Source organism: Gobio gobio (assembly GCF_949357685.1).
Source record: "Gobio gobio genome assembly, chromosome: 2".
Classification (NCBI taxonomy): domain Eukaryota; kingdom Metazoa; phylum Chordata; class Actinopteri; order Cypriniformes; family Gobionidae; genus Gobio; species Gobio gobio.
In genome coordinates this window covers 41,502,498-41,524,444 of record NC_137098.1, presented here as the reverse complement: position 1 = coordinate 41,524,444, position 21,947 = coordinate 41,502,498, and the positions used below count along the sequence as shown (strand labels likewise).

The 21,947-nt window shown below is 38.2% G+C and overlaps 1 protein-coding gene across 3 annotated transcripts in view; it reads left to right on the top strand.

The window, feature by feature from the left end:
• Nucleotides 1–21,947, top strand: part of cep89 (centrosomal protein 89) — a 102,009-nt gene that overhangs the window by 17,057 nt on the left and 63,005 nt on the right. For all 3 annotated transcript variants that reach the window (XM_079801356.1, XM_079801357.1, XM_079801358.1), the window contains 5 exons: nt 52–240; nt 5,553–5,695; nt 13,921–13,971; nt 14,210–14,293; nt 19,269–19,372. In XM_079801356.1, the coding sequence (XP_079657482.1) occupies nt 52–240; nt 5,553–5,695; nt 13,921–13,971; nt 14,210–14,293; nt 19,269–19,372 (571 nt within the window). The remainder of the gene's footprint in view (nt 1–51; nt 241–5,552; nt 5,696–13,920; nt 13,972–14,209; nt 14,294–19,268; nt 19,373–21,947) is intronic.

Genomic DNA, 21,947 nt, shown 5'->3' with positions numbered 1-21,947 from the left:
AATTTGCCGTGTTTTGCCCTGCCCTGTGTGCTGTGTGGCTGTGTGGTGCAGAGGCCAGTGAAGTGTTGCGCAGTACGCTAGAGGTGCAGCAAGCGCTTGTAAAGGAGCTGAGGGAACAGACTCAAATTCTGGCTCAGGAGAAGGAGACATTGGAGAAGAGATGTTTACAACAGAGTCAGCACATAGAGCATCTCCGGCAGGAGCTCTGCCACTCTCACACAGAGAGAGGAAACTCCACAGGTGCCTCCTCACTCGCTGCTACACATCCCACTGTGCTCACTGGGGCCCATCCATCATTAAAGGGATAGTTCTCCCAAAAATGAAAATTCTGTCATTTACTTTTTCTAGTTTCTCTCTTCTGTGGAACAAGAGGTGAAATTTAAGAATATTTCAGTTTAATGTTTAAAGTGAATGAGGACTGGGGCTAGAAACTTGCAGAACCCGACGCTAACAAAGAGCAGCGTGGGATGAGATTTGATAGTCGAGTGCGGTTGCGGGAGGTAAGACACTCATGTGTGTGCAGGTTGTGGGAGAATAAAATGATTCGAAGGACTCCTTCAAATTAGAAATATTGAAAAATAAAATATCGAAAAACAAATAAGTTATTATTCTTTTATTGCACAAAAGCAACAAGAACAACTGAAATAAAAATTAAAACAATTTACAGCCGCAAGCTTGAGTGCTCTAGAGAGCGTCAAAGGTTTCTATTTAAAACATGTTTTTGCAGTTATGAGCAATGTAGCCCATCCCAAATTAATTTAGGATCTCACCGATCAGAATGCTGGAGTTTTTGTTCAGTCAGTGCTGAATTCTGCACGCTTGAGAATCCTCTCATTATAACAAACGAAGTAGACACGATGTACTGTGTAGACCACTTCATTGATTATAACAGAACTTTGTGAGATAATGATTAACTGAAATAAGTGACAGCTTTTTTGTGATTATAAAGGGAACGCTCTTTGCGCTCTTACGCCATGCCAAATCATGAATACAGTAGCCTATGCTTGCTTTCCTTTTAATATTAAGGGTGATTTGTGAATGTAGATGCTTCAATAACAAATTATTTATCAGGAGTGTTTATGCTGGGATGTGTAGGTTGCTAGGCGACAGGTAACTTGAAACTATTTAATAGAAATGTCATATACTGAAAAAATCTATATAGTATTACCTGCGGGCTTTTGCGGGCGGGAGTGGGACAAAACTTAAATATTGCGGGTGGGAGTGGGAGAAGGTAACATATTTTTTGCGGGAGCGGAACAGAATCCCGCAGGACTGAAAAATCCATCCCACACAGGTCTCTAACTGGGGCTCTAAAATCACACAGTTTTTGTATGATCTCAGAAGACTTTGGATATAAAAGTCTTATGGACCATTTTAATGATGCTTTTATGAAATGTATACGGTGCTTTTGTGTCCTTTTTGAAGCTTGAAAGTTCCAGTCCCCATTCATTGTACAGTAAGAGTGACTTGCACAGTCTTCAAACATTCTTCAGGCCTTCAAAGTTCAAACATTCTTAAACATGCTGGTTTTGGAATAGCATGAGAAGTAAATTAAGACAGAATTAAATATTTTGTGTGAACTATCCCTTTGAGCAACCTACAGTGAATCTGAAATGCAAATGCAGATTGGCAATAATCTTCAACAAATGCCTACTTGAAGGTATTTTAAGCAACGTTTCAAATTGTACATTTTGTTGAGCTGTAAACTGAGCTGTAAAGAACCTTAAACAAGTCATTTTTAATGAGGGTTTGAACAAACATTGAAACTCTTGACAATGTCGAGATGCTATGATTGCTGCCCAATCATTGGCTGATTAGTTATTTGCATTAAACAGCAGATGTACAGGGGTAACACTTTACAATAAGGTTCATTAGTTAACATTAGTTAACTACATTAGTTAACATGAACTGATAAAGAACTGCACTTATAAAGCATTTATTTATCTTTGTTAATGTTAATTTCAACATTTACTAATGCATTATTAAAATCTTGTTAACATTAGTTAATGCACTGTGAACTAACATGAACAAACCATGAACAGCTGTATTTTTATTAACTAACGTTAACAAAGATGAACTAATGCTGAACAGAGGTGTTGTTCATGGTTAGTTAACTAATGCATTAACTAATGTTAAGTAATAGAACCTTATTGTAAAGTGTTACCTTTACAGGTGTACCTACAAGGGGTGTAGTTCGCGGGGGTGGGGTGGAGGGATTGTTAACCCCCCCCCCCCCCCCCCCCCAATTACATACATCGCTTTTGTAAGCGCTAAGTATCATTTCGAAGTGAACAGACCAATTATCTGCGCAATATGACTGAAGCCCGGTTTGTTTAATTGTGCATAAGTGGCACGAGAATCACCGTACACCCTTTTACCAAGTGTGATAAGATTTGCGTGAGCCGTCCCAATCGTGGCGTTGGTGATAAAATGTGCAACTCATTTAAAATATATTGAGAATTTACCACTTTAAAAAGCTATGGAGAAAGTCAAACGTGATCTAAAACATACTAAATAAACTAAAAAGATTGATTAAAAGTGGAGAAAACATAATCCTGCACCAACATATTAGAACAAATATGATTAGAAACAAGTAGAAACAAGTACTCATGACTACTTTTACTAGAATTGATCATGTTCTATTGTATTTATTGCTGTAAATTTTGACTAACTTGTTGTAGAATTTATAATAGATAATCTGTTAAGGCCCATTCACACCAAGGACGATAACTATAAAGATAAAAATAAAGAGATAGTTCTGAAAATCTTTCTCAACATTAAAGAATTGCAGAGTTCACACCACAGCTATAATGATAACGATATAGAGAAACTATATTGTTGGAATAATTTTCAGAACGATTTTACAGCCAGTCAGAATCCAACAAGCTCGAGCATTTAAAGCGGCAGACAAGCATGCACTTAGAATAAACAGAATGATATCGTCCGCTGGTGTGGCCGCTAATATAGTTATCTTTATAGTTCTCGTTCTTGGTGTGAACAGGCCTTTAAGGGAATAGATTTTTCATTAAAGATTTATATTAAAATTGTGGCATGTTGTTCATTGTAGGCTGCAATATTTCATAACAAATGAAAGAAAAAAGTTATAATTTTGCCGTAGCATGGTAAAGAGGAGCCATCAAACGTCTTACCTGTAATTATATCCTTATCGTAACAAATGCTATAGTTAACAACTACAAGAACTATGTTACTTTTTCATAAGGGCAAGTACATATATGAGAATATATAATGAGAATAATTTTAAGTCAAACTGATAAGGTTTTAGGTGCTTAAATAATATAAAATTCATATATCCTTGTTAATATAGTTAATTGTTAACTAAGCTATTACTTTATTGCAGTTATGTTATCAACCAGCTTTGCATGTGGATGATAACACAAAAGACCATTTTGCAAAAATAAATAACAAACAATGCACACTTCAACCCCCCCAATGTTCAAACCAAAACTACGCAATTGTGTACCTAAAAGTGGCAACTGAAAGTGTTTTTTGTTAATTTACTCACCCTCAGGCATAGAAATGTAAAGAAGATTTTTAGCTGAAACAGTGGTCCTTGGTGAATCGTATAATGCAAGTCAATGGCTAATGTCACTTTGAGAGTCAAAAAAACATATTCAAGCAAAACAAAATTAATACCCATGGATCATGACGATTCATTGAGGTATTATGAAGCAAAACGAACGGCCTGTGCAAGTAACTGAACATTATTTACAACATTATTACCTGTAATCCACAGCTTTGGCAAACGGTCCTGAGCGCGTTCACGACAGTCTGGAGCATGAGCTTTCTGTCGCATAATGACTTATGTGTGGGAGCAAACTAACACGTGAGCTGACGCTGTGTTTGTTTACAACAGAGAGGGAAGACGTCGTGTTGTATTGTTCATCCAAGTGGTACTTACTTGTGCTTATCCTGGATGCCACAACCTATATAAAAAATTAAGTTTACGTTCGCTTACGCAGTCTCACTTTGACATTTGACATGAAGATTGACATTTCACAGATTACCAACGTTTGAGCTCCTGCACATACGTCATTATTTGGCAGTGCTTATTTCTTGCACTGACTGATTGTTTTGCTTCATAAGACCTCAAAGAATGAGCCAAGGGTATTCATTTTGTTTTGGCTGTATATGTTTTTTTACTTTCAAAGTGACGGTAGCCATTGACTTGCATTATATGAATCACCAAGGACCACAGTTTTAGCTAAATATCATCTTTACTGTTCTACTGAAGAAAAAAAATCACCTACAAGTCCTGAGGGTGAGTAAATTAACAGCAATTTTTCCTTTTTGGGTAAACTAACCCTTTAAACTACAATAATTTTGTCTCTGGTTGATTTTTATTATTATTATTACATTTCATATTTTAACTTTAATCTCTTTACAACTTTTTAACATGGCTTCAACATTCATTTAGCCATTTCCCCCCCCGAAATGTCTTATATTTTATCATTCATTTTACCCTTGTCCCAGACCCAGTTAAAGTTAATTATTTATAACCCAGTTATAATTAATTATTAAAAATGAATTATAAAAGAATGTATTATTAATATGGCATCCCTAGGAAGGCCTTATTTGCCACTCTACCTGAGTGCAGCCTTTTTATGTTTATTGTAAAATTCATGTTTCTATTATGCAAGAGCTGCTTGTTTTCAGATTGAAGCTAGAGATTTAAGCATAGATTTGTAAAACTATTATAATCTAAAGGAGTGAAAATAAACATAAACCATTTGAATGTTTATTGTGTGAAAATTATTTAATCAACGTTCACACAACTGTCCTTCAGCTGTAGCATCATTCCCATCACAACCAACAATTTATCCCACGGTAATGTCTTTTACAAAAAATTGTCTACCTGGTTACCAAGGAGACAACAGTGTCAGTGAAGATAAGGTTTGTGAGACATTTGATGCGTGTAGAAAACAAATTAAAGTCAAGAGAAATATCACTTGTGAACATATGTGAAAAAAAGTTAAATATTATTGTGCGGTTTTAGGATGCCTAAAATTGTAGCTAATGAAATTAGCCTTAAAGCCCGGGACACATCAAGCTGATGATTGGCCGTCAGGAAACGTCGGGCCGTTTTTGAGCATCGTTTTTTTCAGTGTGTTCCACATCGTTGGCTGTAGTCGGACGCTGTCTGTGTTTTTTTGCCCTGATTGGTTGTTCAGCTTAGTGAATGAGGCAGTGCATGAGAATAATAGCGAAACAGCGAGCAAAGAAGTCAAAGCGGTACAGGACGCAAATACTAGTTGACAGTAGGCTGTAGTTCAAGTGCAGCTTTTTTGCCCCAACACAGTCGATGCGAGGCGACAACTCAGTCCGCTTTCAACAGCGCTAGTTCTGTGGCGTCGGTTTGGTGTGTCCCTACCCTAAGGCAAGAAAAATTAGTCTGCTGGTCTGTTCCAGAAATGTTTAAAATATAATTTCCAACATGAAATAAATGGCTATTTGAGACGTAAAAATGGCTATTTGAGACTTTCAACTCTGATCTAACTATGTGCAGTTGTGTGTGTGTATATGTGTGTGTGTAGGTGAGAGCTCTGAGTTGCTGAGTCTGAGGCAGCAAGCTCAGGAGCTGGTGGATGAGAATGATGGGCTGAAGATGACTGTCCACCGTCTCAACGTGGAGCTTAGCAGATACCAGGCTAGATTCCGACCGCTCAACAAGGATGAGGTAAAATAGCTCACTCTACACCACTTTCAGAGACATGTTTTAGAGACAGGTCTATAGGCTCAATGTTAAAACTACATGGTAGTGATTTTCACTAGCTTAGGAAATTTTATGAAAAAGTAATCCCTGAATAATCCCTCCCCTCAGCTATCAACCGTATCATTCTTCTGGTCATACATATTAATGTCTACTGTATGTAACGGTATATGGGGACTTGACATTTTCCCGTTTTGCGTGAGTTCTCAGAGATACTAGATGAGAAAAGAGGAGAAAGCTACTAATGCTACAAGTGCTTGCAAAAGAGTGTGCACTACTTTCACATACTATGGGTAGAAAAATGCCACACAGCCCTTAATTAAAATTCTGGAGAGACTCTGAAATGATAGATGTTTGAGTTCATGTACAGGACATTATATCTGCAGTCTTCGCTTGCCTGATCCTCTGTTTTGATGCGAGAGATGGGTGCTGTGTGATAACTGAAGTTAATTGCTACAAATCTGCATTGACTGATTTTGGAGTGGTGCTGGAAACTGTAACTGATGGAAAAAAGAGCTCTCAGAATTTCAGTAGTTTATCTGACACTGTCTTCTTTCAGTCTTGCAGAGTGTGATTAACTAATGCCACAGTAATGATATGCAGCTTTTCCTTTCATCTCCTACTTCCTGTTTAATGCAGAGATGATAGTTTGTGGGGTATTATAATTTCATAGGAGCACTACCAGCGAGAGTTTGAGATCCGATATGTGCGTGCGCATGGAATCAGAGATTGGTTCTGCTTTACCCTGGTGTGCAGCTTGTTTTAGCCATCTAAATGCATTTGTTATCTTCTAGCGCCTCTGAGATAGTGGGCAGCTGAGAAAATATCCACAGCTATAAATTACGTAGACCTTTATTTAACCATATCCCTTCTAACGAATACCTACTGGGCTTTGGTGTTTTAACGTGCAGGGATTTGCAAGTAGGAGCTATAATGCTGAAAAGAGCCCTGTAACTAGACAGCTGAGTTATCATAAGTTTTAATGAGCCTTTCTGCATTGAATAATAATTGGAAAGCACTCAGAGGAATTGCATAACTGAGCTTCTTTAACAAGCCTCAGAAGAGTTTGACAGCCAGAGAGCAGTGTGACCTCTTTGCCATCCATATTTGAAGGATCAAAGATCTCAGATTTGTCCTGCTGGTGTCATTTTATTAAGGAGGAAGGCTGAGATTGAGCTTATTTTATATTGATGAGGGCTGTCTGAACTTTGAGCCTGTCTGGCTCACCAGTTCACTGAGAGAATGACTCTCCTGATTGCTCAGATACTATAATATATTAATCTGATTTTCATTTATCTGTACACAGTACTCAGATGCCTGACATGCTCCTCATTTAAAGATGAGCTTAAGGCTAACAGTCCCTAACTGCAATGAATTTGAGATCTGCTGATCACAGAACTGGAGCTCTTTCTTAAATATTTAAATTCCCTTTTTCACATCGAAAGGTTTCTGTTAATAGTTTGAATATTAAAAAATGATCATATTGTTTATGTTCATTTAGCAAGATTGAACATTTTATTGTCCTTGACTGGTTTTAATTAGAGTACTGGTGTGTGTTTGGGCAGAAGTGAGTGACTGGGGAGAAAGGAGACAATCGGCAGGCTAAATATACTCTTGTCACTTTAGTTTCAGGTCAGTAGCCTGGATCTCACTCTCTTTCTGCTCTTTCTCTCCCGCTGCCTCTCTTTCCATCTCAGCAGGGTTGAAACTTAAGGAAATATCACATGAGCTTTAGTTAAGGGAGAAACTAGGCTCTGTCCACCAGCCTCTGCTTTTTACAGCACTGTTGATTGCTTCCCTTTCTAGCCTTAAGTGGATCAGTGTAACACTGAATGTGTCTGAACGCTCTGTTGAGGGAGCGGGCAGCAGGAATCGTGTATGGGAGGTCTGCTGGAGTGATTAGGACAGTGGCTGGAAACATTGCTGAAATGTGATTGAGTCATTAAGTCTGGGGACTGTCAGCAGTGTTACTTTTACTCTAATTAGAGTTAAAAAAGTACATTGCACACAGGATCACACAGCGCCTTACAAATAAAATCATTTTAGAATAAGTAGCTTTTAAAAAATCTTTCTAAAGTATGATTTTCCCCCCTATGAATTGAATGACCTATAATCAATTTTAAATAAATGTAATATAGGCTAATAGCTGCTTCTTGTTGATGTCTTTGTTCGCACATGGAATATGGATGTGGTTTATGCATGTGGCTTTTGTAACAGTATGTATCAGCACTTAGAATGTAGCCCACTGCTCTACTCATTATTCACACAATTATAGAACACAATAATCCAACTAAGCATTGTGATTGCAAAGCCACAGGAAGCCATTTAAAAATATCTTATTCTAAGTAAAAAAAAATGTTTCCTGAAAAACATGCATAGTACATAATACATATCTAATGAGGACTGCTGATTCATAAGGGCATGGTAACTTGTACATTTTATTTAACATGCAAAAATTCTAAAAAGACATTCTCGTTCGTAATACTAAACATTCATTTAAAGGTCCCATGGCATGGCATTTTTCTATTATTTTATAGTGTTTTCTGAGGTGTACTTATATTATTAGTATGATTTTTACATCATAAAATGTCATAATTTAGAAATAAAAGTCATTTTTTCTATACTGCTGTTTGCCCTGTGGCTGAATGCCCTGCTTCAAGAGGCGTGTCTGCTGTGAGACTTCAGTAAAAACGCCCACTGTTGTGATTGGCTGACATCTTTGCATTTTAAATGAGCGGAGGGGGCGTGGTTTAACGAGGCACGAGCAGGCACGAGTCTGCCAGAGAGACGGATGGACCTGTGTTCACTTCTCATCAGTTCTCTCAGCATGTCTCAGTTCAGGGTGAACTGTTGTAGTTACTAGCATATACTTCAGGTTATTAGTTTATTTCTAGTCGGAGGGGCTGTCACTCATGTCAGAAAGTTAGTAACTTTAGTAAATTATGGATCAGCGCTGACTCGAGACGCGAACCGTTTAGAACGATTCAGTCCGATTTGGTGAACTGGTTCGGTTCACTAAAAAGAACCGATTCAAAAGAATGATTCGTTTGCGAACCGGACATCACGGAGACTAAGCGATTGCTAACAAAGTTATTTATAGTAACTACTGAGTTATGAGAGCGCTGTCAGTCAGCGCGAGTTTATTGTGTTTGTATCTGAGAGTTCTGAATAAACACGAGTCCCAGTCACACCGAGTCCGTCTTCATCATTATTCTACCAACTTTGTAACACATGCAAAGTACCATTACAGCGAGATGAACGAGTTAGTAAGTGTTGAGTATAGCATTATTTCTAGATATAACGCGCATTGAGTAACGTTACACAGCGCAAACAAAGACACAACAGCTGTAATCGAATGTAATCCAGTTTATTGTGGGGAAAGCTGGCTAGCCTAGCCGGATACCCTCACGCTTACCCTCCTTCTGCTTAATCTCACGCCGCGTTTGGTGCCTCCGCTGTGGGCCAGATGCAGTACTGGGGGTCGGGGATGTTGGAGGCCGAGCTTCGGCGTGCGTGAAGTTTATCTCTAAAGATGTGACTGCTGATGTTAAACAGAAAAGACTGTATGCACATTTTAGAACAGATAGACGCGACAAGGACGTACAAAAACACTGACTCACAAGATAGAAAACACGAAAACACCGTTCTGTCTGGAGAGAGAGAAGCCGCTGCGTGTCCACAAATAATAAATAATAAGCTACACATAAGAAATCAATGATCACAGATCAGAAGGAACTGAAGAAAGACTTCTGTTTTCATTTGTACATCCAAACACTGAGAAACTGCCAGTGTTCACTCCTTCACAAGTAACGTTAATGATCTCGAGTGTTTGCATGGGCGTGCCAGATTCTCTGGGCGGAGGAAAGGGAGGAAACCGCTCCTGCTTGGACGTCAAACCAGGAGACTTCAGGATTGGCTCGTCTGGCCTGTCATTTTCTCAAAGGCAGAGAGAGACAGCCAGAACTCGGGTTTACACCGATCAACATTTCTATCCACTTGGGGACAATATTCAGGCTAGGGGAACTCATATTAATGTTGAAATACCTCATAAAATGAAAATTTCATGCCATGGGACCTTTAAAGCTGAAGTGTGTTATTTCTATACCAGTAGTTTCACCTAACAGAATTGCAAATACAGACAGGTTTCTACAACTACGATCTGACCAGTAAAATGTAATGTTATACACTATCATGGGATAAAAACTATACAGTATACCAGTATACAGTATACCAGTATTCCCAAAATCATCATTAGCCAACTGTGATTTCAAGTTGCATTACCAACAAAGTTAAATGATTCAGTGTTTCCTGAAACCCTAATTCTAACGGACATTTGCAAACAGCATCGCAAAGTTGTTTGATTAGAACTACAGCACACAGCTTGTGGTTAGAAGCATGTTTTATTGTTGGTGTGACTTGAGCAAATTACTTGAGCTTTGAGAATCACTTATTCTTGAGCAAATAAGCAAGCTAACATTCAGTACTTCATTCTACGTCATTTAGTTTGTGAAAAGAATTAAAGAGTTGCAAATGCGTTCTCGTACTCCGTGAGAACTGTTACGTAAGAGGGAACCCGTTCGATGGAATCAAACATCTGGAAATAAAGGAAAACAACGGAGAACAAAAACAGTGAAGTAGTCTTCAGATGCCTTGTTTGTTATTTACAGCAATAATTTTTATCACTTCACCAATGTGAAGTTGTTGAACAAAAGCTATTCAAATGACAACGGATATGCTGACAAAGTTACTGCAGTTTCGGGAAATAGTTGTGACTAGCTAGTTAATTTATCTTGTGCATCATACTATGGTTGTTCAGCAGTGAGTTACATTGTTGCATCATGCACCCAGGACATCTGCTTACAACTTGCCATCTTCCACTGTGTTGTAAATTGACTTAGGAGTCAGTACCAGTTAGGTTTTTGTATGTATGAGAGAGGTCAGAGAGGTCACTCACCTGTATCACACTTAGGATGGGTTGCACCATTAAGGATTAAATTAAGCAAAGTTTAGAGCTTATCGAGGATTTGTTGATCTGGGAATCTAATTTTCTCCGCTGTGATGGATTCACTATTTTAATTAAACAGCAACAATATTAGTGTTCCATTTCCTTCTTTATTGACCACCATAAGCTCTCTCTTTCTCTCTCTCTCTCTCTCTCTCTCTCTCTCTCTCTCTCTCTCTCTGACATAAGTAGCTCTTGCCGATAAAGGAAATAAACGTGTAAAATTTCAGCTGTCTTTATAAACTGCTACGTAGAGAGACTGTTAATGATCAAGAAGGGAATAAAAACATTGCGGCAGCATGTGTGGATTTCATAAGCCTAGGAATATATATTTTAGTATCAGTTAATGGAGTAATATGGCAGCATGTATAACAAAAAAATGATCTCTGCTCTTGACAGCGTCGCCCAGTAGCCACGGGCATGAGGAACGAAAGGCGCGGCATATTATTCTCTTCTTCTCTTTGTCCGACACCAAGGTGCACCGAGATGAGGGATAGATCCGCATCCTCGATAGCAGGCCTAAGATTGCAGGCCACTACGACGCTCACATTCTGCACTTTAATTTTTATTTGTAATAAGCACCTCTCTAAGACCTGATGACACACCCACTGTTTCTATCTTTGTCCAATCAGCCACATACAGTATTTTAATTATAGGTGCACTTTTTATTTTATTTAAACCTCCTCACCTGTAAATGTAAAGTTAATCCCTAATTGAGATATGGAGCAACAGGATTAAAATAAATATAATTAAATATCAATGAAATCCTCGATCAAAGTGATGGTTTAAATGTTAACCTGCTTATTTATTATAATAAGATAATCTTTGATTTAATCTAGATATAAATTGAATACTTATTGGTGCAACCCACTAGCCTAGAAATCTAGATGCACCCTAGCGGCTATGTGGATCTGGCTTGTCAGGCTAGCAACCCACCCTTAATCTGTAAAAAAAAATAATGAATGTCAGTAGACATCAGTCAAGGTCATCATAATATAAAAACAAAAGTGTATGTTTTGAAGGAAGAGAGAAGGTTGCAGACCATGTCACGCTCATAAAATATGTCTCTTAAACTCACAATGGCAGTTTGTCCTTAAGCAGCCTCTGAGCTTCATCAGCTGTGTGTGTGTGTGTGTGTGTGTGTGTGTGTGTGTGTGTGTGTGTGTGTGTGTGTGTGTGTGTGTGTGTGTGTGTGTGTGTGTTGTAAGGCCGCTGAATTCGCTCCAAGGATCGGTAGCGAACCACAGTGAAGGTCGCTGCACGTTCTGTGTCTCCAGCTGGGTAGAATGGATTTAAAACTAATATATCTTTAATCTGACTCCATTTATCATAATGTCGAATTAAGGATAGAATGCCAATTGGTTGTTTGGTCATTTATATTTCATAGTTATTCATACATTTAATCATTCCGTTTTAACCTTTTGTTGCAATTATATCGTTCCGTACTAGAGATAGTTAATAATTACAGAGTAATTCAGAAAGTATCAAAATGTAACAATTTTATTAACAGTCAGGTAAATGTATAATGCAAATTACATAATCAATTCAAAGATAATTCATACATAACATCAAATATTCCGAAATAGCTTAAAGAGTGAAAGATTTCCTGACTTTTTGAATATTACGTAACACAGAGCGTTTTCTGTGTTATGGGCCAACCTTTTTAATAGTATTGCACCCCGAACTCATTGCTGCATCGCTTTAAGTAACTCAGACCAGACCAAAAACTGTTTCAAATGGAAATACATGAAAACAAAGGGAATTTAAATTGAGTCGAATTCTCATTTGGCTTGATTGAAAGGAAGCCAAATGGCTCCAACAGCCACACCCACCATCATAAGTAAAATACCTCTAAGCTCTAAAAACTCTTATTAACAACTTGTATATTTCTGTGATTATGAGATTTTTGTACCATTCGCACTGAGACATTTCAAACGATACCAAACACATATGATACTGTATAGTGAAAATTGACATTAAATCCAATAGATTTTGGGTATATTTCAGTGATCTCCCAGGAGAGGGGATCAGGAGTTTGGGGGAAGTTTCAGGAACATGTAAATTAGAGCCATGCTCAGTTGATTCACTCAGTGTGACGTTGTCTCAGATGAGAGTATGAGTGGATTCAGATGTTAATACTTTTTCAGACAGTCTTTCTGAAAGTTACTCATCCAGACAATCTGGCCTGGTTCTTTATATTCTTACAGTGTGTGAGTGTGCGTGTGTGTGTGTGTGTGTGCGTGTGTGTGTGTGTGTGTATTTGTTTGTCTTTCTGTCCTGAGGGGGCCGTTGGCTCATGTCACTTGTGAGTTCTGAATTGCCCTCTTGTATCAACGTCCAAAAGAGGCTCATCTCCCATTGCTTTAAAGCATATATCCACACACCCGCTAAAACATGCTCCACACTGCTGTCAGACGCTATCCCGTCATGTCACAGATTTAATCCAATATTACTAATCTCAATGACTACACACTGTACTGTTTTTTACATTCCCTTTACTGGGAAAGAAACTAGAGGTACTGTTCACTCAGAATGTGTTTTTGTGTTCCACTCTTTACATGTTTTATACTATGTAAATATGCACTAGATTAACGTGTTTTGACCGTTTTGCATGTGGATTTTGCAGGGTCTCACTCATGACACAGCGTTCTAAATGTCCAAAAAAAAATTTTTTAAATGTGTTTCTCAAAAGATTGAGTATACTTTATTGAGTATTTTCCGCGCTCTGTTTTGTGCACAGTTCATCGTGCAATCCTTTTAAAGTATTCTCCTTTGGCCATGAGCGTTCAGGCGTACGTACTATCTAGTTTTCAAGCGCACAAGTCACTCGCACATGCGCTGTTGTATGCGCACTGTCCGCGTGGGCACAAAAATTGGGCTACATGCGACACTGCACGGATATTCAAAGTATACTTCGGGCTTAAACCTTAAGTTTTTTTTCCATTGCACTGCCTTGTGTCTGAAGGTTTTAAAAGCAAAAACCCATTCTGTGTGAAAGGCCCATAAGTCTGATGCATTCTTTTTTATTCTACAGATCAGCTTTCTGTCTTAGAACTGGCACTGGTCTGTAATTATGTTTCAGTGCAATTACAGTCATTTTAGTTCTTTTGTTACATCACAATATCTATAGGAATAAAGGAAGTGAGATAATGTATAGGCTCAAATGCAATTGTTTTCCTGTATTTCCCAGAATGCCCAGCTTAAAGGCCTGCCAGTGAAAGGACCTGCACCTCCTTGGCTGGTGCGTAAAAGTATTGTATTCTTGAGCTTTCATTGTGTATTTGTTTCATATAGTCTCACATTTCCATACTGTCTCTTCCTGTTATTATTTACCAAATACGGTGATAGCCAACTCTTATCAGAATATTTCACAGCTTGCTGTGGTTGTTGTTGTTGTTGTTGTTGTTATGAAAAGAGAAATGCAGAAAGGCATATTTTATTTTGTTTAATGCTATGGTTGTACTCTATATTGCCTTTAGCTGGATATGAAATATTTATCACCCCTACTTCTGGCCTATGAGGACCATCTGAATGCCAAAGACAAACTCCTTAAGTCCTGTGAGGTGAGTTTGTGTCTGTGTGTGTGTCTGTGTTAGAAGGGAAAGTTAAATTCAGTTCACTCTTATAACATATTTTGGTGTTTACATGCAAGAATTATTTTTTTTTTGGACAATCGAAAGTGTGTATTAAAGCTACACTGTGTAACTTTTTTAGTCTATTCTTAGCTAAAAACACTTAGTTCTTTCAAAAATATATGTGCTCATTAATGTATATTTACTTCTTTCAAGTAATAAAGTATTCTCGTAAGTTTATAATATGCCATGGAAAATACATAAGGTAATGGGAATTTTTTTTTTTTTTTTTTTTTTTTTAACATCAACAAAAAATAAATAAAAGACTCACAACATATACAACCAGGGGAAGTACAGACTTACAAAAATATATCAAATTGCTTACACACCTTCACAGTTTTTGTTGCCTTTTGATTAAGAGAGTACTTTATCGTGTTGAAATTTGCTTGACCTCAATGTTAAAAGCAATAAAAGATGTTTTGGAATGCGCAAACTTACATTTATGAATGTAAAATTTTGCCAAGAGAATAATGAGATTAATAATGAAAGTTTCATTAGGCCTAGACTTAGTTCTGTTGAGGTCATACAAGCCGAAAAGAACATCCTTCCAATACAACTTGAAATCTTTCTCAATTTTTTTTACAATAAAATTACAAATGTCAGACCAGAAACTCTGGACAAAAGGGCAGTGCCAAAACAAGTGGGTAACTGTTTCAATACTCATAGAGCAGAAAGTGCACCTTACATCAATGTCTTTTTTAAATTTTTTAACAATATGATCCTTAGATGGGTAGAACTTATGTATTATTTTAAACGATATTTCTCTAATTTTGTTGGTCAGTAAATATCGGTTGGGAGGTAATGGGATCTAACGGTGGTCGCCATGTTGCCCCTCCATCTTGAAAGTACATTAGCCAAAGAGGGACATACCCGTAAATTCAAGATTCGCCTTTCGCGTTTTAACCGGTTTTAATACTCGATGGCACTGTACAAAATTCTCTGCCTCGCGCACGTGCGCGTCAACTTGTTCAGACTTGTCTGGTGCATGTGCAGAGTTTTCATCTCAGCAGCGTCCAGTGACAGAGTTATACGGAGTTTTCCTGGCTTGTTTATTCCTCAAAAGTCTGTTTTTACTTGTGTGGTATTTCTGTGCGTTATTAACTCCGTAAGTAATAATAGTTATTGTCATTGTAGATGTGTTTCAGAGTGTCATCGCGTAATTCAGTTGATGTCACCTCAGAAGTATTTTTGTGTCAACATACAATAGCGTAATGTTCACCTATTTGAATAATCATTCAGTTATTTTGTTATCAACAATGTTTATTCGTTTATAGAAAATATTTGCTTGTAATGTATGTTGATGGAAATATGTATCAGGTCTGATCGGCATATTAACACTTGTTATACAGAGCGCACTGCAGTGCTAAAGCTGCACACACTTTGATAACCCGACACCGCTTGTTAACAGCAGCAGTGGCAGCTCCGCTCCTTTTAATGCAGCTGCATTTAGCGCCTATATATGGTACAATAAGCTCTGGTTTACGGTTACATTATACAAATGTAACTTATAAGTATAGTTATACAGTTCTTAACTGTGTATGTATATTTACCATCCTTATTTGTTCTCTCACAGAAACCACATTTTTGTACATATCCACGCAAACCTGTTTATGCCTTGCAATTGGATGACTGAATAAACATTACTATCACCAAAGTTCACTCTGGATTAGCTGCAGTTCTTTCTAGCCGAATAATTAGGCCAGTTGAGTTCCAACCATCCCACTGCGCACAGAATATCCCACAGGCACCGTGTCCAATGTGGACGAGGTCGAGCTGGAAGCCATGTTAATCTTGGACTAAATCGGGCACCGTAGGAGTTGAAACGAAATCGGAATTGAGAGGAACAGAAACGAAAATTCACCGGATGGTCATATACCTTTTCACCACTAGATGGGGGAAAATATCACACAGTGTAGCTTTAAATAACAATGCCATAATAATGCTTGCTTTGATCTGTGACTTGTTTTGGGAACCTAAAAAATCAGATACTGGAAAGGTAGAAAAGTATCACTTTATTGTAATGATTGATTTTTTTTTATGTAATGTGTGAAATCATCTGTTGACTACTGTACAGGGAGTGCAGAATTATTAGGCACGTTGATTTTCTGATCTTTTTTTTTTCCAGGCACATTTGACCAATTCCAAACCACAGTAATCCTAATAACTACTATTGATTTAGTATTTAATAATGTATTAGTGATATATAATTGTTCATGAAGGCTGGAAATGAAAATCACCTTATATTCAGGTGTGCAGAATTATTAGGCATGTTTTCTTTTACAGATAAATTGAGCCAAAAAAGAGATTTAACTCAGACTGAAAAGTCAAAAAGTATTAAATGCCCATGAGAAGGATGCAATACTAATGCAATACTAGACATTGCAGTTAAGGCATGACCATTGGACAGTGAAATGCTCGTTGGGTCAGCAGGATCTGACAAAAACAGGTGGTGAAGAAAAGACACCTGTTAACTGCAAAAGAATTAAGAATTAAGGTGAAGAATTAAGGGTGAAACCATCAGGAACCCTTTAGTCTCCAGCGCCACCATTTTCCAAAGCTGCAACCTACCTGGAGTCTCCAGAAGTGCAAGGTGTCAGGATCTCAGAGACTTCAGTTAGGTAAAGAATCCTAAAAAATGACCCCCACTAGATAAGAATCACAAGCTGAAGTGTTGTAAAATACATGAAGAAGGTTTTTTTATAGGCTTTATAGGTTTTATAGGTTGAGAATGACTCTTGAAGGACCAGCACCACATCCTCTAGTACCACTGTTTGAAGAATTCATCTTCCAGAATCTGGCAGTACGTTTTGGGAGTTCATTTTAGTCCATCCTGAAGTCCGTTTTGCAGAGATGGACTAAAAATGAACTCCCAAAACATACTGCCAGATTCTGGAAGATGAATTCTTCAAACAGTGGTACTAGAGGATGTGGTGCTGGTCCTTCAAGAGTCATTCTCAACCTATAAAACCTATAAAGCCTATAAAAAAACCTTCTTCATGTATTTTACAACACTTCAGCTTGTGATTCTTATCTAGTGGGGGTCATTTTTTAGGATTCTTTACCTAACTGAAGTCTCTGAGATCCTGACACCTTGCACTTCTGGAGACTCCAGGTAGGTTGCAGCTCTGGAAAATGGTGGCGCTGGAGACTAAAGGGTTCCTGATGGTTTCACCCTTAATTCTTAACCTTAATTCTTAATTCTTTTGCAGTTAACAGGTGTCTTTTCTTCACCACCTGTTTTTGTCAGATCCTGCTGACCCAACGAGCATTTCACTGTCCAATTGTCACGCCTTAACTGCAATGTCTAGTATTGCATTAGTATTGCATCCTTCTCATTGGCATTTAATACTTTTTGACTTTTCAGTCTGAGTTAAATCTCTTTTTTGGCTCAATTTATCTGTAAAAGAAAACATGCCTAATAATTCTGCACACCTGAATATAAGGTGATTTTCATTTCCAGCCTTCATGAACAATTATATATCACTTATACATTATTAAATACTAAATCAATAGTAGTTATTAGGATTACTGTGGTTTGGAATTGGTCAAATGTGCCTGGAAAAAAAATATGATCAGAAAATCAACGTGCCTAATAATTCTGCACTCCCTGTATATTGAGCGTTTTGTCAACTGCTGGTGTGTATTATATTAATATGCACAGATTACCAATGAGATATGCCACTGCTAGCCTGGTAGTCTTGTAATGATGAGATTTTTGACTAAATGAGAATAAGTTTTTAATGCAGGGAAACTGCCTCATTTATCATAGGATGTAATAATATCTTTTTAATAGTTTCTGTCTTTGACTCTGCTCTCTAACATTGCTTCTCTCTCTCTCTCTCTCTCTCTCTCTCTCTCTCTCTCTCTCTCTCTCTCTCTCTCTCTCACTCACACACACACGCACACGCACATGTTTCTTATTTTCACTTGATCTCTGTCTCTCTCTCTTTCTAACACACTTGCAGTGCAGCCAACACTCCCACCATGCTTACCTGCCCTGAATTTAAAGATCTTTCCATTCAGAGTCACGTTGTATGTTTAAACGGGAAATATTCAGATTTTGACTTCCTTCTCTCTCAGTAGTCAAGGGTTGATTTGATCACATTCATAGTTATATTTAAAGCTACACTGTGTAACTTTTTTAGTTTATTCTTAGCTAAAAACACTTAGTTCTTTCAAAAATATATGTGCTCATTAATGTATATTTACTTCTTTCAAGTAATAAAGTATTCTCGTAAGTTTATAATATGCCATTGAAAATACATACGGGTGAGGGGTTCGAATGAAGGTCGCCATGTTGCCCCTCCATCTTGAAAGTACATTAGCCAAAGAGGGACATACCCGTAAATTCAAGCTTTGCCTTTCGCGTTTTAACACTCGATGGCACCGTGTCGAATGTGGACGAGGTCGAACTGGAAGCCATGTTAATCTTGGACTAAATCGGCCACCGTAGGAGTTAAAACGAAATTGTAATTGAGAGGAAGAGAAACTATTATTCACTGGATGGTCATATACATTTTCACCGCTAGATGGGGGAAAATATCACACAGTGTAGCTTTAAGTATGTTTGAAGTCAAAGATTCACACAAATACAAGACCACAATACAAAATGTCCCAGATTCATCTGGAATTTTCTGAAAGATAGATTAAAGAGATTCATTCTTGTGTCAAGTTGTTATTTTGAGAGGTTGCTAAGCATCGGTTTGCTGAGAACTGAGGTGACTTCTTTTTTTTTTGCTTTGTGAACGTGTGCTGAAGTTTCAGATGATCTCTGGGTGAGATGAATGCATTTACAAATGCACCAGAGGATGTTCATGCATAGATACCAATAACCTTACTTAAAGTAGTTAAGCAGTTTTTTCCCCCCATGGCAAAATAAACAAGCCTACGTTTCTTCTTCTGACAGGTCGAACTACAGAGTCTCAGAGCACGTGCAGAGGAGGTAATTCAGGAAAACGAGAAACTTCATGGTCAGGTTAACAAAACCAGCACTGTCAGCAACAAAGAATGGTGAGTTTGTTTCTATGTAATGTAAAAGTGTGTGTTTGCATTTGTTTTTTGTGCCTAGGAATGAAGTAACAATGGACTTGTGCTGACAAAAGAGAATTTTATTTCAAAGAAATTAGGGGGAGAGAGGAAAGGTAAAAGGAAAAAAAAATGTCCAGGGGATTGCAATAATCCTCAGGTTGATAACAAAAACTGGGCATCTTGTCCTTGAGGCATGCCTCACTCTACTAGCCATGCTTTTATCACAGGACTGATAGTGCCCCATGGTCCTGTTTGATTATGGCTGACAGTCATGGGGCTGAAGTTATGAGAATAAGAGTGAGGATGTGTCAACACAGAGTCAGGATATATGTAATTTATAGGGTTGAAAACTAAGAAAAAATGATCTGATACTCCGTTAAAGGTCCCATGGCATGAAATTTTCATTTTATGAGGTTTTTCAACATTAATATGAGTTCCCCTAGCCTGAATATTGTCCCCAAGTGGATAGAAATGTTGATCGGTGTAAACCCGAGTTCTGGCTGTCTTTCTCTGCCTTTGAGAAAATGACAGGCCAGACGAGCCAATCCTGAAGTCTCCTGGTTTGACGTCCAAGCAGGAACGGTTACCTCCCTTTCCTCCGCCCAGAGAATCTGGCACGCCCTTGCAAACGCTCGCGAGATCATGGGTTGTGAACGAGTGAATGCTGGCAGTTTCTCAGTGTTTGGATGTACAAATGAAAATAGAAGTCTTTTTTCAGTTCCTTCTGATCTGTGATCAGTTTATTATTCGTGCACACAATGCGGCTTCTCTCTCTCCAGACAGAACGGTGTTTTCGTGTTTTCTATCTTGTGAGTCAGTGTTTTTGTACGTCCTCGTCGCGTCTATCGGTTCTAAAATGTGCATAGTCATGAGTTTCTGCTCAACATCGGCCTCACACACGCCGAAGCTCGGGCTGCACTGGCCGGTGGCCTTCAACATCCCCGACCCCCAGTACTGCATCTGGCCCACAGCGGAGGCACCAAACGCGGCGTGAGATTAAGCAGAAGGGGGGTAAGCGTGAGCATATTCGGGCTAGCCAGCCTACCCCCACAATAAACTGGATTACATTCGATTACTGCTGTTGTGTCTTTGTTTGCGCTGTGTACTCAACGCGCGTCACTGACGCTTTTATTTTATTTGAAAAATAATGCTATTATCAACACTTACTTTTAACTCGTTCATCTCGACAGCTGTAATGGTACTTTGCATGTGTTACAAAGTTGGTAATAATGATGAAGACGGACTCGGCGTGACTGGGACTCGTGTTTATTCAGAACTCTCAGATACAAACACAATAAACTCGCGCTGACAGACAGCGCTCTCATAACTCAGTAGTTACTATAAATAACTTTGTTAGCGATCGCTGAGCTCCATCTCTGGTACATTAGTGATGTCCGGTTCGCGAACGATCTTTCTTTTGAACCAGTTCTTTTTAGTGAACCGAATCAGTTCACCAAATCGGACTGAATCGTTCTAAACGGTTCGCGTCTCCAGTCAGCGCTGATCCATAATTTACTAAAGTTACTAACTTTCTGACATGAGTGACAGTCCCTCCGACTAGAAATAGACTAATAACCTGAAGTATATGCTGTAACTACAACAGTTCAGACATGCTGAGAAATGATGTGAAGTGAACTCAGGTCCATCCGTCTCTCTGGCAGCAGCTCGTGCCTGCTCGTGCCTCGTAGACCTCGTTAAACCGTTTTACTGAAGTCTCACAGCAGACACGCCTCTTGAAGCAGGGCAGTCAGCCACAGGGCAAACAGCAGTATAGAAAAAATGCCTTTTATTTCTAAATTATGACATTTTATGATGTAAAAGTCATACTAACAATATAAGTACACCTCAGGAAACATTATAAAATAATAGAAAAATGCCATGCCATGGGACCTTTAAATGTTGTTGCAGATGCAGTCTGCCGATGCATTCCTATGCGAACTGAATAGCGGTTCTTTTTTGTGAATCATGGCACATACAGTGCAACCAGTGTAGTCTCATTGCCAAATGAAGGACTCGTATGATTCAGTAATTTGTTGTGAAGCAATTCCGGTTCTTTTTAGTGAATCACGTACAGCTTACAATTTACTGACAGTTGACAAGAAATGTAAATTCACCAATTCGTCTAATTTCAAAATGCATCATCTAAATGCATCATATTGTGATAAATTCATCCATACATACTTTTGTTTCTCTTTTTTTGACCTTGTTATGTTTAATCAAAATCATAAGTTGATCTTCTGATGAAATTACAGACTTCTTTTTGGTGACATATGCAAGACTTTTCCAATCATTTAATCTGCTTAAACCTCGCCCCTTTCTTACAACTAAATGCACGTTTGTTTTCAAATCTGCCTCCATCCAATCAACAACTGATGGAAAGAATCAAGGCCTACTCAGTTTTTTTTCTTGTACAATAATCTGTTTTACTTGGCTATACATCACAATTCTGAAGAAAAGGTATCTGTTTCCATTTCATTGTGACATTTACAGAATTCTCCACACAAATATCCTTCCCCTTTTTATCTCTTTCAGGTTGTTATGGGTTGTTTTTAAAGGT